This window comes from Zalophus californianus, chromosome 7, assembly GCF_009762305.2.
Source record: "Zalophus californianus isolate mZalCal1 chromosome 7, mZalCal1.pri.v2, whole genome shotgun sequence".
Lineage (NCBI taxonomy): Eukaryota > Metazoa > Chordata > Mammalia > Carnivora > Otariidae > Zalophus > Zalophus californianus.
Window position 1 is genome coordinate 28,551,146 of NC_045601.1, and position 15,602 is coordinate 28,566,747.

Below are 15,602 nucleotides of genomic sequence, written 5' to 3' on the forward strand. Positions count from 1 at the left end.
ACAGGTGCTCACACAGGTGCTTCCAGCTAGTATCCAGTCCCATCCCAGGACACTGTTGGCACGTTTTACATACTTAGAATGAGTCTTCCTTGCTCTGTGCGGTTTTTGTTGTTGTTTGTTGTTTTTGTTTCTGTCTTTTTGTCTTGGTTGACTGTAGATTACCAAACACTCTGGGTTCCCGTTTGCTCATTTTGACTTAAAAAAGGTATCACCTCCCTGGCTGAATTTCTCATATGCAGTTAAAAAAGGAATGATGTTTTGACACACTCTCCCATTTCAATTTTATCCTTAAAGAAGATTGAAAATAGCTAAAATGCTTCACCTTGAACCTGACTCTTCCTTCAAAGGCCATTAGGTGAAAAAGGAATTATTATTATTATTATTATTATTTTAAAGATTTTATTTACTTGACAGAGAGAGAGATAGGGAGAGAGGGGACACAAGCAGGGGGAGTGGGAGAGGGAGAAGCAGGCTTCCCGCTGAGCAAGGAGCCCGATGCGGGGCTCGATCCCACAAGCCGAAGGCAGACGCTTAACGACTGAGCCACCCAGGCGCCCCCTAGAAAGGAATTACTTATATAGTATCAGTATAAAGGGAAAAAATGAATTCAGTCTGATGTAGCAGACACATAAATTTAAAAAAAGGCTGAGTACGGTATTTTCCAACATAGGGAAAAAAATGCTAAAGAATTAAAATGGAGGGCAAGGGGGAAATGGAAGTGACTTTTATTTTGATATTTGTGTGGGTTAAACAAGACAATGAGAGATGTTGCCCCAGGTGATTGTGGACACAAAGTAAGTATAGGTGCTTTCTAAGAGTATAAGTGTATTTTTTTAAACAAATTTAACTCCAGATCAGACATCCAGAACTTTATTATTAGTGTCAGATGATGTGAATCCAGTTATAAGATTCAGGTTTTGAGCTAACAAGGGCTTTTTGTGGGAGTGGAATGGATATAAATGACAAAGGCTGGAAATTTTCCAAAAAGTCACTCTCAATGGGTTGCAGCTCCGCTATCGAATACTGTGAATGGGACTGTCCCACTCATAGCAAAATCTAATTATTGTGTTTTTCCGAACTTAGGCCTATAAAAGAGAGAGGGACAGAGAAAACCTACCCTTCCAGCCCACATCTGGCATTCGGAGAGTGCTATCTCCTTCTCATCCCAAAGCAAGATCACCAGCTCCCTCCCGACTTTGGTAAGCGAAATTTAAGAGCTTGGCTGGGTTGCCCCATGTGGAAGAAATTGTAGCCTCTGTTCTCTGAAAGCCAACTATTCATTCTCTCCATGCTGTTTAGCATTGACTTAGGGAATAACATTTTTCCTTGTAAGAAAGGAAAAAGGAGGTGGGAATGAGCCTCTAAAGTGAATATTTCTGTTTGCCACATAAGAAACAAACACACCAGCTCAGTATCTTCATTTCTTTTCCTTACTGGTGCTGGCGTGCTAGGGCTGTCACGTGATAGAGGAGTGGGGAGGGGAAGGGTCTGGCAAAGCCTGCCCTGGTGACTCCCATTCTCTTTCTGCTGTGTGTTGCCCAGGCTGCCATCCAAATCCTTTCCTCACCTGCCTGGCACACCCAGGCCAACCTCCTCCTTGCCTCTCGGATCAGTCAAAGCTGCCCCTGCTCAGGTCCGGCCGCCATCCCCTGGCAACATCCGCCCCGTCAAGAGAGAAGTCAGAGTGGAACCTGAGAGGAAAGACCCCGAGAGGGAACCCCAGAACGTTGCCAATGAGCCATCACTTAAGGGCAGAACACCTTTAGTGAAGGTGGAAGAAGCCACAGTTGAAGAGGGGACACCTGCTGAGCCAGAGGCTGCTCCTGGTAAGATTCTGTTGCCTTGTGATGCAGTGCGGGTTGTTTGCTCTTCTTGGGGGACTTAGAAATTTTACTCCAAGGTTAATTTTGGGAACTTTTCCTACATGCGATTTTCTTACGTATAAAGAAAGAAATATCCAATCAAAAGCCTATCGCTGAAGCCACAGCATATTAATTCAGGTCTGACTTATGAATCCTTTTATTGACCGAGTCCAGTTTTTCACAAAATGTGTCGTTCAGAGCACCTGCCTCAGGATTACTTGTATTAGTCACTGCTGTGTAACAAATCAGCCTAAAACTTTGCAGCTTATAACAACAGTTATATGACACAGATCCTTGGGTCAGGAGTTTGGAAGCAGCTTAGCTGGGTTGTTGGAAGATGATGCACACACATGGCTGAGCTCCATTTCATGGCACATGAACCTCTCCGTAGGGTTGCTTGATGTCCTCAGTCTGTCTGCTGGACTCGCTTGCTGGCTTCCCCCAGAGAATGTGATCTGAGAGAGCGCCTCACAAGGAATTCACATCTTTTATGCCTAGTCTCAGAAGTCATACACACAGAAGTCACAATTTCTTCATATTCTGTTCATTAGAAGCAAGTGACTACGTTCAACTCATACTCAAATGAATGGGATTAGTCTCGCCCTTTTAGAGTGAAGATCTTCAAAGAGTTTATGGAAATAGTTTTAATTTACCACTTCTGTAATGTTTCAAAGTACAGAGCCCTGGCCCTGTCTTAGACCTACTGAATCCAGGTATGTGGTGGATCCAGGGACTCTGAAAGACACTAAGCTCATCAATCAATTCCTGTGCAGAATTGTCAGATAAAATGCAGAATGGCCAGTTATCTTGTGTTTAGTGGAGTTGAAGGACCACCAGCTAGCCTATGGTGCTTGACAGAGGTCAGAATTTGTTCCAAAAGACCCAGTGGATCTCGTCTCTGCCAGGCTAAACCAGATGCTTTTTAGAAGTTTAGAATCACCTGGAACCAGGAGTTCAATATTTTTTGTTGAAAATTGTCTTCATTCAAAAGTTTTCCCCTTGAGACTTAATTTGAAGATGTGGGCAGGGACAGAGAAAGAATAGATAATTCAAGACAAGTGACAGTGTTGTTGGACAGTAGAAGAGTCCAATATTTATTTGCATGGAAAGAGAGAGAAGAGAAAGGCCAAAAAGTGTCCTGGGGGCAAAGAAAAATGCATTAATCTTGAAAGGAGGGTCTAGAATACCAGAGATCACACCTCCCAGCGCAGCATCTACGTGGGACTCCTGGCCACGTAGAGTGGCTCTCTAGGCCATTTCCTGAATGCGGATAAGGTCAGAGGACTTATACTGCCATCTTGCATCTTGGCATCAGGACAGACCACGGAGGCCCAAATGGGTAAGGAATACGAGTGCCGGCTCCTGAAGAGGCCCTTGACTCCTCCCATCTCAGACCTGGAGACAGCTCTAGGTAGACAAAAAGGGACTTCTTCATCTTCATCGGGTGTCATCTTCCCAGCCTGAATCTGGGCTCATGGCAAGGATGCTAAGGATGGTCATAGAAAGGCTTTGGTCCACTAGTAATGAAAAGTCACTAAAGAGAAGGAATTTTTTTAAGTGTAATGAAAGACAAATGGAAGATCTCATCTTCTTTTTGCTCAGAGTATAACTTCCCACAGAACCTAAAGTGAGGCTCTATACTGAGTACACATTTGATACATGTTGTTAACTGATTAACTTGTATAAAAATAAGACTTGGTGACAGAGTGTCAGCTTTGTTGGATGTCTCACTTACACACGTACCTTTTTGTTATCTGTTGCTTGGTTACAAATAGAATACAGTGAAACCGTGAGAACACACAGTAATAAACATTCCCTTTTCTTTTATAATGATGAATTCTAGGCCTCGGGTGTGGGGAATGCTAGTTTTTGTTTTGTTCTTTGGGTTTTGTTTCCAATTGGTTTTCTTCCTGTACCTGTTTGTACAGCTGCTTCAGCCCCAGCCCCAGCACTGGCCCCCGTTCCAGCGCCGGTCCCAGCCCCAGCGTCAGCCCCAGCCCCAGCGTCAGCCCCAGCCTCGCCATACACTGTGACTGCCGCCACTTCTCCCAAGACCTCCGCAGGTACCACTGACCCAGAAGAGGCCACGAGGCTGCTAGCTGAGAAGAGGCGGCTGGCCCGAGAACAGAGAGAAAAGGAGGAAAGAGAGAAGAGGGAGAAGGAAGAGCTGGGAAGGTAAAGGGAGTGACCATTGCTCAGTGAGCAGGGCCATCCTGGGGTTACCTTGGATTAAATCTTCAGTCTGAGAGACAAGAGGTGGTGGTAGTGATGAAGGGGAATGGACTAGTTGCTTCAGAATCATGCCTCTGGCCACTAAGTCATTTTTTAAAATCACATTTTTCTACTCTAATGACAGTACAACACTGATGGAGAAAGGTTTTAAAGAAAGAAAAAAAATCTATGCATAATCTTACCAGTTTTCAGTAATTGGCAAAGTGGATTTTGGGTCTCTGAACAGTGTAGGGGTTTATACACGTACATAAATATGGACACACACACAGACATCTGTTTATGTAATTCTAACCACAGTAGAGGTACAATTGTACAGTCTGATTTTTTTTTTTACTCAACATATTTCTAATCTCCGTATTTCCTCATTATCTTTCTAATAATCATTTTAAAGCTGCATAGTAAAAGCTTGTGTTTTCTTCCCGATAGAACTCTCAGGGAGTAGCTGGGAGAGGTAGTTCAGTGCCCCATGATTGCCTGCTGGGCAGGATGCTAGGGACAGTTGGCTTAGTTGGCCTCCTCCTGCAGCTAATAAAACCAATTTGTCAAGGACATTGTTCTTCAGACAAGCAGAATTGCATCTCTGGGGAGGATCGCAGCTCAGTGCTGGGCAGCAAGCTTGGACATTGATCACAGCTACACTTGATCACAGCAGGGAGCTTACATAGTCTGTCTTCGTCCTGCCCTTGTAACAGAACATTGTAACCTTTATTAATTGGCAAAGATTTCCGGGGGGGGTGTGTGTTCAAATTCATTACTAAAATGTTCCATTATTGGATAAAACTAGTCTTAGCCTTTAAAGATAGTTAAATTGCACATCCTTTCACAAAACAAAGCTCTCCTCAAAATATTAGTGGTTGCATTTACCTTCTGTTTACCACGACGCAACGTGAGGCTGGGAAAATGAGGAAGAGAGGGTGGCTTCTCATTTTGTCCCCAAAGCATGCTGAGCGTGGCCCGTGGAGATTTTCCTCAGAACAGACTGCCCAGGCCGCAACCACAAACTCGAGGCTCTCTTCGGGGAGCTCCGCCCCCCCCCCCCCGAGTGTATCTCTGCTTTGTGTGTCTCATTTTCCAGACAAAAAAGAGAGGAGCTGGCGCAGAAGGTGGCGGAGGAGCGGGCTCGGCGGGAGGAGGAATCCCGCCGGCTGGAGGCCGAGCAGGCCCGGGAGAGGGAAGAGCAGCTGCGGCGGCAGGCGGAGGAGCGGGAGCGGCGCGAGCGCGAGGACCAGGAGCGCGCCCAGAAGCAGGTAGGCGCCCGCCCGGCCGGGGCCAGGCCCGCTCAGAGCGGAGGAGAGCACCCAGCGCGCGGCATGCCGGGACAAGGCCCCCGCGCCTCGTGTGCGCATGCGCGCGCTCGCATCCCGCACCTGCCCCGTGGACCCCTGAGCCTCCGCCTCCGGACGGATGCGGGCGGCCGACGGGCCTGAAGCACAGGCTCACTTCTTGTTTCCAGAAGGAAGAAGAAGCTCGCCTTCGTGAGGAAGCAGAGAGGGTTCGGCAGGAGCGAGAGAAGCATTTCCAGAGAGAAGAGCAGGAGCGCCTGGAAAGGAAAAAGGTGACCGCGTCTAAAACAGAGCCTGGGATGCTAATTGTAACTTCTTCCCAGACTTGAAGCCCCAAGCCCAGGAGACTAGCTCACCACACTCAGAAAGCAACTGTGTGCTGCCCATTCCAGATAAACTAAAGCAGCTCCCAGTATTAATCATTTCGTCCAAAGAAATCTGTCTTCATAGTAAGCCCCCACCAAAAACAGTTCCTTCCGATTCATGTGGCTTAAGTCAGTTCCAGCTTGATGTGAATAATGCCAATTAAGTTGAAGCAGTGGGTATTATAATTGCCCACAGTAACAGACGTGTTAGGAAGACCCATTTGCCTAGTCAGTGAAATGTGCCAGGCTCGCCTTCTTTCCCTCTCTGACCCCTTTGCACAATTCTCCCTTTCTTGTAGCGACTCGAGGAGATTATGAAAAGAACCAGGCGAACAGAAGCTACAGATAAGGTACTGAGGTGCCATTTTTAAACTATTCTTAATAGCTTTTTTTCCTTTACTTTCACTTGTAACTTTAACATTAAAAAATCTTTTTTTTCTTTTTTTTTTTTGGTAGAAAACTGTTGATCAGAGAAATGGAGATATAACCAAGGGAGCTCTCCCTGGAGGAACAGGTATTTACTTCAGTGAATTCAAACAAATTCAAATATAGAATTTTTGGATTGACTCCCTAGAGATGAAGATATTCATTGACTTGGGGGAAAAAAGGTACTCATTGACTTACAGAAGCTTAGGTGTGTGTCATCTAGGCCACAGATTTTCGCCTTATGTAAAACTCTCACATTTCTGGCAGATGTTTTTTCACATTTGTTTATACTCTAATAGTGTGCTTAATATTTTAAATCATGTTACATTACAAATATCCGTATTTGTGAATATATGTTTGTATATATCTATGTGTATATAGATATATGCCTATAGAGAGATATGTACACATCTGAATATATACACACGATTAGAAGAATTTTCTTTGTGTTATAAAATTAAATTTCATTTATCATTTATTGTCTGCTAAAGTAGCATGTATTTGTATTTGCTCTTAAGGACTCTAAACTTAACACATTTTGACAACCTGTATTTATGGCAGTTCTCACAAAAGAATTTATACCCTTTTAACTTCTGATTTCAGAATAGAGTTAAAATTAGAAATTAGTTGAAATTTCATTAGAAAGTTGTTGATACTTATAGGCTTTGGACAGAGATGATTAATTTCTTGGTGATTTTAAACCAAATTTGCTTGAAATAAAATGTACCTTAGTGTGTTAGTACCCAAATTCAATTATTTATTAAATGGTCTCTTTGTGTTAGGTGCCTCCTGCATACATTTTCTTTCTTTAATTTCCACTGCAGCCTTGTGAGGTAGAACTGCTTTATCTTGAAGTCAGCAAGCATTTTGGGAGACCTGTCACGTGCCAGACCTTGTTGCAGGTGCTGGGATTCAGTGTGAACAGGCCAGGCCAGGTCCCTTCCCCCGAGGAGTTCTTCACTCAGGTGGCAGACCCAGCTCGTACAGCTGGAGTCCAAGCTTATGATTCTTCTGTGATCCCACGTGGTCTTCATGATTGTACATACAGGTGGTTGGTAGACAGCTCATCATGCACTCTTCCTCTTTCCTCATCTGCAATGTCAATATGACAAGAAAGCACCAGAGATACCTCACTTTCCTTTGCTGTTTTTTTCTTGCAAGACTAAAGATGAATTGAAATGATTTATTTGAAAAAAATTTTCTCTATAAACTCTAGAGGTTTTCAAAAGTAGTATGTTGGCATCTTGGGATTTGGTTTTATTTCCAAAGAGGCTATCCTAGTTTCTCTATGTCATGATTCCTTCTTAGTGAACTTTTCATGCTTTTTTCAAGATGCCCTAATTATATTTGATTGGAGAATAACCCTAATGGTTGCCTGTTAACCCCATTGCATTTTTTTTAAATGTATTCAGACTTGTCTTTTTTTTTTTTTAAGATTTTATTTATTTATTTGACAGAGAGAGACACAGTGAGAGAGGGAACACAAGCAGGGGGAGTGGGAGAGGGAGAAGCAGGCTTTCCGCGGAGCAGGAAGCCCGATGCAGGGCCCGATCCCAGGACTCTGGGACCATGACCTGAGCCGAAGGCAGACGCTTAACGACTGAGCCACCCACGTGCCCCAACCCCATTGCATTTTTAACAGGTTGTCTTCACAAATGTTGTAACTCATGAAGACTTTATGTAGGCACAACCCCCCATGAGTCATCAGAATGAGCATTTTAGGATTTAAATTGCACCAACATGGGGTTTTTTGAGGGGCTGTTGCTATAGTTAATGCATGGCCAGGTTCCTTGTTTTTTTTTTGTTTGTTTTTACATCTTTCCCCTTCCTGGCTGTTCCCCTATTAATTCTTTCAATATTTATTATACAAATTATACATATTACAAAATATGATTTTGTACCTCAGCCCAAGAATCAACAAAAGCAAGAGGGAAGGTGCAACTTGCCAGTCATCCTATCTGTGTTTATCAACACTCATAATTAATCTGGTTTGAGTTAGTACTGCTAAATAGAGGCCTGAGGGATTATCTGTCTAACAAATATTCCTCTTTTCCCCCGTCCCATGTGTGGTTGAGGGCAGAATGGTGTTGCCAGTGCTCCAAAGAGAATCCTAGGGCAGGCAGGCAGATGAGCTTACAGATCTATCAGAAATCTCCAAGGCTGCCTATTACCAGCTTTGTAAATTTTGGCCCCTTTAATAAAGTTATTAATAACTTCTTCAGTTATCAGACTCTCTGGATCTCTGGCAGCTTTACTGAATTTGTGCCAGGCAAATGAAATAACACTTCCTTGGAATTATATTTCAGTTATTCCTTCATGTCAAGCTGAAACCATAAACTGCCACAAAGTTCCCTGAAACTCTGACCTGTATGAAGGTTTACAGGACTTTAAGTAACCCTGGCTTAGATTTTGGAGTCTGTCATCGATATTGTTGGCTTAAGCTGTACTACAGCACTGAGCATTGAATGACGAGGTGGCATAATAACGTACAATTCACTGGGCTTCCATTCATGGAAATCCCTATCATTTTAAGTGCGGCTAGAACTAAACTGAGTTTAAAAATTATTTTTTATCACTTAAAGTAGTTCATGGTGATTTGCTCTGAGTCCTTCAGAAGATACTCACCATCAGCCTGATCAAGTCAGCTTACTGCTATCTTCATCAATCGCTTTGGTTTCAACGTTACATACTTTTTGCCCAAAGTCAATTTAGTGCAAGCAAAAATAATAACAACAGTGGTTTCCACCCTTACATTGTGCTGGGCACTGTTCTTAGTACTTTGCGTATATTAAGACATTTAATTCTCAGTGTAGTCTGTGAGGTACGTATTCTTATTCATGAGGAAACTGAAGCACAAAGAGTCTGTGGCCTGCCCAAGGTCACACAGCCAGTAAGTAGCAGAGCCAGAACATAAATTTAGGCATTCTGGCTCCTGGGGTTTGGGTTCGATACTAGAATAGTAGTAACTGTTTGTCCCATCTTCTTTGCTGTGTCCAGTGGTATCTGCATTTCCATGTATGACAAACTCTCCAGGAAATGGAGAACCAATGAGCAGCCCACATGCGGTCACCTCACACCAATCGACAGTGACTGTGGAGAGGTGAGTTAAACAACTGGGCCCTTTTTACTGATACACATGAGAGCAAAGCCCTAATCCCACCAGAACTTCCTAGGCCTGACGGAATTTCAAAGTTTTAACATTAAGATTCATTTTCATTTGGGTTCATTAATTTTTTGTAGAGCTAGTAATTCTGTAGTTAGAGAAAGGGAAAATATCTTTTTCTTGAGTCTTTAAATATGATGGTTAGGTTTGTGTGTGCCTATGAAAGAAAATTATAGGGAAGCATTTTATTTGTATATGTTTAACATGATCCAGACCATATTCACACCTTTAAGTGGCATATTTTCACCATACATAATATTCTTGTTTGTCACAGGTTTGTTCTACAGTAAAATAATTTGGATGCCAGTATTTCTGATACTGGTAGTAGGGCTTCTTACTGAAGAAACAAACAGTTGCTAACAACAGCCAAGAAAGAAGTGTGGGTTGAAAAAAGATTGCCTTTCTCTTCTTTGGTGTTAATATTGACAGGATCATAAGAACACTCTCAAAAATAAAAAATCAGGGTAATTCTAGCCTGTGCTTAAAAATCCAGTCATAGAGAACTTTTAGAAGTATTTGTTATACTGTTAAAAAATTTCACCTGTGATTTTTTTTTTTAATTTACTTAGTTCTTTTATGAGTTTTCCTGTCTCTAATGCCAGAGTGTTTGCTGCATCAGAGAATTAAAGGTCTGATTTTTTTCTTAATCTAAAAACACACACTGCCCATTGTTTTATGGTATTGGCAGCAATGCAAAGATAAGTTCTTCTAAGAAGTCCATAGTCATAAGACATCCATTGGTATCTTTCTAGGACGGTAAAATCTTTTATTTTTCCCACTGTAATACCAAAGAAAAGAATTTTCCTGAGAGAGAGCTTATTAATAAGCTTTCAACCATGTTAAATGAATTTATTGTCATCATCTAAGATACATATTAAGTGATATTTTATGCTTTTAATTAGTTTGATTTTCAAATAAAATATTCATCCCCAACTGCTATAATTTATGATGTTCAGTTCACTGACTTCAAAAAAAGGAGACTTTTATGAGAGAATAAAAAGTATCACAGAGAGAACCCCATTATTATAAGGACCAGGTTTATTAAGTCACTGATAATTTTATCTGATGAATAACATTAGTTTACATTAGCTGACTTTTTTCAGTGATAAAATCATCAAGTAATTAATCATTACCTAAAACATAATTTTACTATGTAAAATGAGATGGTAAAATTCTATTTCTGATTATTTATTTCACCCATTGCTTTTCTCTATTTAAACTGCCTTCAAACCTCAAATCTCTTTTCGTACTGTGTACCGTGAGGTCCCTTGGCTTTTACTTGGTACCGACACAATATTTATATACCCAGTTCAACCTAGTTCATTTGTCATCAGCCCTTGCCACATAAGCTGGTACAGTATGCTCTGAAATACTAATGTATAATGAAGCACTAAAACTCAGCTTTATGATAGTCAGCCATGTAGATGATCAGACTATTCTATTGGAGTTTTTTTTTTAATTTTTATCAGAATGAAAACATATATTTGTAAAAGTTCATATAGAGAATTGGACCCCATTTTGAGAAATACAATCCATTTCAGAATGACCCTGGCCTCTAGGGAATGTTTAATGTGCTGTTAAGTTTGTTCCCCATTGCATGATACACAGTTTATGATATGTAGCCTAAGAAACCCTGCTTCCCTCAATTATTTCTAAATTTCTCTTCCCTGAATTTATCCACACCAATCTTGAAACAATGTGTACTTCCACTTAGCATCATCTCTTTAGTAACAAAAAGCACTTTTTATTTTTCTTAGAGCTACCTATTTGCAGTTTCAAAGTTCAGACCGATGGTTGTCAGAAACTAGGTTTTAGGGAATAAGTCCTTTCTCACAATTTCCATACCTTTTGTAATTATATAGATTTTGTTTCTGTTCTCTTTTTGCTTTCATCTTATAAAGCGAGTATTCCTCCTACACTTTGTCTATCAGTCAGAGTCCAGTTGGGAGAGAGAAACCAGGCAAATTAATTTAAATAAGAAAGTTTAAGATCAAGAATAATTAACTATTACTTGGGATGGAAGTAACAACAGATTGCTAGTAAGAAGCAAAGAGAACTCAAGATTACAGGGTTAGCAGGTCTAAGGAATAGCCACATCCCTGAGCCGTCCCCAAGGAAGAGTGCCCTTCCCCAGGCTTCCATCCAGACCCTGTTGGAGAGGGTATGGCTGTGACCCACTGGATGGTGGAGAAGTTCTTTTATGAAAGAAACTTGGTGGTGGAACTTGCCAAATATCTACCCTCTAGAATGCTTAGGAGAGCTGTTCACTGGGAGGTGTCCCAGTAGAGGCACTCTATCTGCCACAGGTTGGCCCTGGAGAGGTGCTGGGGGCAGCACCTCCTCCTGCTGCAGGGGCTGGGTGCCGAGGCAGCCTCACGCACACCAGGAGCCAGACACTGGGAATGCCACGAGGGTGTGCTGCAGGAGCCTTCTGAGCAAGCACAACCAAACCAGGAAGCAGAGTTTTCCTTGTGCCATGTCTCTCCTTAAATTATGAAGCTTAAAACCGTGCCAGCTGGCAAAGGAAAATTATTTAAAGGGCCCACATACAGTTTCAGAGCAAGATTGAAGGATGAAATTTGGAGCTGAGAGGCAAAAAAAAAAAAAAAAAAAAAAAAAAAAAACCCAAACCTGACAGGTTTACCTTACCTCTAAAAAGGCTCCTTCTGGGGCACCTGGGTGGCTCAGTTGGTTGAGCGACTGCCTTCAGCTCAGGTCATGATCCTTCAGTCCCAGGATCGAGTCCCACATCAGGCTCCCTGCCGTCAGCGGGGAGTCTGCTTCTCCCTCTGACCCTCCCCTCTCTCATGCTCCCTCTCTCTATCTCATTCTCTCTCTCAAATAAATAAAATCATTAAAAATAAATAAATAAAAAGGCTCCTTCTCCAGCTCTTTGTCATTTGAGTCCTATTTTCTAGAGATTTTTCAGCACAAGCGTGGGGTTGAGGAAGAAGAGCTTTAGAACCAGAGGTCCCAGGCTGGATTCCTAGTTTTATCTCTGAGAAATTCAGCGACTCTGGGATTAACCTATTTAAGTAAGATTTAGTTTTGTCGTCTGGACATGAAGAGGTCTTTCCCCCAAGGTACCGGAGGGTCCAGTGAAATATTGTCTGTGAAGGAGCTGTGAAAACTGTTTGTACTAGACAAATATTAGACATTATTTATCTTGATCCTTCTAAGGTGCAGTGTCCAGAAGACAAAGCACGCTGGTGTAGCTGCAGTGTAATGTTGTAGAAAAGTGCTTTTATGTTGTATCTGGTATTCCATCTTCTCCTGTCCTGCATTTTATTGGCCTCGTCTTTAACCATAAAAACATAAGGAATCAAGTGTCACCTGGATCCAGTTTATAGTGATTGCAAGATCTCTTACATCCATTGTCCCTGGTAGCTCTTCATCTTTTGAGGATGGTTCAGCTTACAGTGGTTCTCTAAACCCCACTGCCCTTTACATTGCTTACATTTTGAAGATTTTTTTTCCTGTTATCCTCAAGGACTTGCATTTCCCAGAATAATCATTATCCGGATACTTAAATTTTTCCTCCTGCTTATCTTCCAGATTACTATAACACTGCTGTTAGCACGGACCCCTGAGGCTATCTGCCACTCATACTCTTTCCACCTGGAGAAGGACCTGCTCAAACTAACCTTTCATACCCTTCCCTGAAACAGTTTCCTGTTCACATTCCCTTTGCTTCAGTGGGGACTCACATTTTTAAACAGTTTCACTTCTGAAACCCTGTTAAAGATTTTTAAAGTTACAAATAAATCGCATCCATGGATGTTACCTTTTACCCCCAGTCTCAAGTCAACCTTGAATTACCAAGTCATTGTTTTTCACCTCAGTACGTTATGGTTAATGAAGCATTCCATAATCCTCGTGATCAAGTTCACATGTTTATTAAATACCCTACCGTGCACCCAGAGTAGAGGCATAGATCCTTCCAGCCTGCTTACTGTGAGTTAAGTCACTGATTGGCGATCCCCAGGGTCCCTTCTGAAGAACGTGAGATGGGTGATCCCCTGTGGAAATCCACCATGGCGAGTGCTGTAAGCACGTGGCAGAGTTTGTTTTCACTAGAAAACGCCACTCCAAAGAATGAATACTTTTAGTTCAGAATCAGAGAAGTGAACTTTTTCTAATGCCTCAGTTACCTAATACATTGGTTTATCTTCTTTTCAGGAAAAATAAATGAGTGCCATGAGCTGGCTGACATTCTCCCCACACCCACCCCGGGGATATGTCAGCAAACTGCCTGGCAACACCCCGGGGAGACAGCATCTTCCTAGTATTTTTTAGCAGTGAGGACTAGCAGCAGTTCCTGGTGCCGAGAAACCCTACACCAGGAACACCCTGAACCTGACTTCAGCCCTGAGGGGCCTGAGTGACCTGTCTGGCCCCTGTGGTTTCTAGTGTTCTCAACCTTTGGTGTGCAATGCTTTTAAAGCCTAAAAGCAATTCTCCTTGCCCAACAGGCTCCCCACTGACAGTAGGTAGACTGAAGAGTGTTGGAGTTACCAAGAGTCTGGCCAGCTTTTGCAGATGCAAAGAAATATATGAGCCTGGGCAGGATGATTTCTTACTCTGAAAACCATTTTGGGTTCTTGAGAATGAGTATTTGTAGAGGGAGGAGCCCATAGAATGGAGGAGAGTATTTATTTGTGGATAAAAAACTTGCTTTGAAACAAGAAACAGAGGACACAGATGAATGTGTGAGTACAAGTGTGTATGGGGTGTGGAGGAGGGAAGATTATTTTAAGTTTCTCAGGTCCTTCTGATATATTCTCCCACCCCCAACAGAGAATCTGTTCTAGAAGTTAAAAACTTCTCATGGGCTACTGTCCTACCCTGCTAATAAGATGCCCTAGGCTAAGATCCTTCACTTTTAAGAGAATGATCCTTCACTCTTAAGGGATATGTAGTAATTCTGGTTTTTGACCTAGTGGTTTTCCTTCAAATCTTAGGAGTTTATCATTGTTTTTAGTTTGCCCTAAAGGAAAAATAACATTCCCAAGCCCTTACCATTCAAACAGAAAGATGTATCACTTTTTTTCTTCTAAGATTTTGTTTATTTAATTGACAGAGACAGCGAGAGAGGGAACACAAGCAGGGGGGGTGGGAAAGGGAGAAGCAGGCTTCCCGCCGAGCAAGAAGCCCAATGTGGGGCTCAATCCCGGGACCCTTGGGATCATGACCCAACCCGAAGGCAGTCACTTAACCAACTGAGCCACCCAGGCGCCCCGAGATGTATCACTCTTAATTTTAAGGTTACTTGTAAAAAAAAAAAATTAAAAATTAAAAAACAATAAAGGTACTTGCTATACCATGGTAACAAACATCAAGAAAGAATAAGGTCCTGGCTACAGTAAGCTGTATGGACTGTCAGATTCCCACCATGGTCTCAGCTCCTTCCCCAGGTAGATTTAATTTTATTTTTCATTTTATCTTTTAAGTAATCTCTACACCCAGTGTGGGGCTCGAACTCATGATCCTGAGTTCAAGAGTTGCATGCTTCTCCCACTGAGCCAGCCAGGTGGCCCCTCTAGGTAGATTTTAGCAAGCGAAGTGCACAGTCTTCAAGACACTTGCATCCAGCTTCAGCTGCCAGAGTATAGCCAAAGAAAAGAACCTCAGAAGCTGGTGATCTTACCCTGAGAGGACACACAGATGCATATTCCCTAACCCCAGTGACTTCAGTTTCAGTTTTATAGTTTCTGCTGGTCACAGTGTCTTCTGAACATTTAACAATTGGCCATCCAAAGCATACAGCACAATTCCTCTAATTGCTAACAAGTAAGAATGGGTGGAGAGGTCAGGTAGGAGTGGGAGGGGAAAATGAAGTCAACTGTTGACTCAAGTCTGGGTTGGCTTATCCATTAAAACTTGTTAGCACATGCAAGCCTGGAAGGTGACGGCAGTTGAGGTGGCCAAGGAACGGGGCTTGGAGATGCATTCCTCTTCTTTACCTTTTGCTGAAACTTCTACTGAAAATCACTTTGGGATGAGAACTAAAACCGTTTCCCTGGTTACAGAGAGCCCATCAGTGTTGGGAAAGAACCAGGAGGATGGGGGGTACCTAGGTGGCTCAGTCGGTTAAGCGTCTGCCTTCGGCTCAGGTCATGATCCCAGGACTTGGGGATCCAGCCCCTCATCGGGCTCCCTGCTCAGCAGGGAGTCTGCTTCTCCCTCTACCCCTTCCCCCTGCTCGTGATCTCTCTTCACGCGCTCTCTCTCTCTCTCTCAAATAAATAAATAAATAAAATCTTTAAAAAAA

General features: G+C 42.5%; 1 protein-coding gene across 8 annotated transcripts in view; it reads left to right on the plus strand.

Annotated features, from left to right (window-relative positions):
- MAP7 (microtubule associated protein 7) overlaps nt 1-15,602 on the plus strand; it is a 168,206-nt gene that overhangs the window by 148,319 nt on the left and 4,285 nt on the right. For all 8 annotated transcript variants that reach the window (XM_035728602.1, XM_035728606.1, XM_035728603.1 and 5 more), the window contains 8 exons: nt 1,084-1,199; nt 1,543-1,826; nt 3,791-4,037; nt 5,170-5,341; nt 5,548-5,649; nt 6,042-6,092; nt 6,199-6,256; nt 9,166-9,268. In XM_035728602.1, the coding sequence (XP_035584495.1) occupies nt 1,084-1,199; nt 1,543-1,826; nt 3,791-4,037; nt 5,170-5,341; nt 5,548-5,649; nt 6,042-6,092; nt 6,199-6,256; nt 9,166-9,268 (1,133 nt within the window). The remainder of the gene's footprint in view (nt 1-1,083; nt 1,200-1,542; nt 1,827-3,790; nt 4,038-5,169; nt 5,342-5,547; nt 5,650-6,041; nt 6,093-6,198; nt 6,257-9,165; nt 9,269-15,602) is intronic.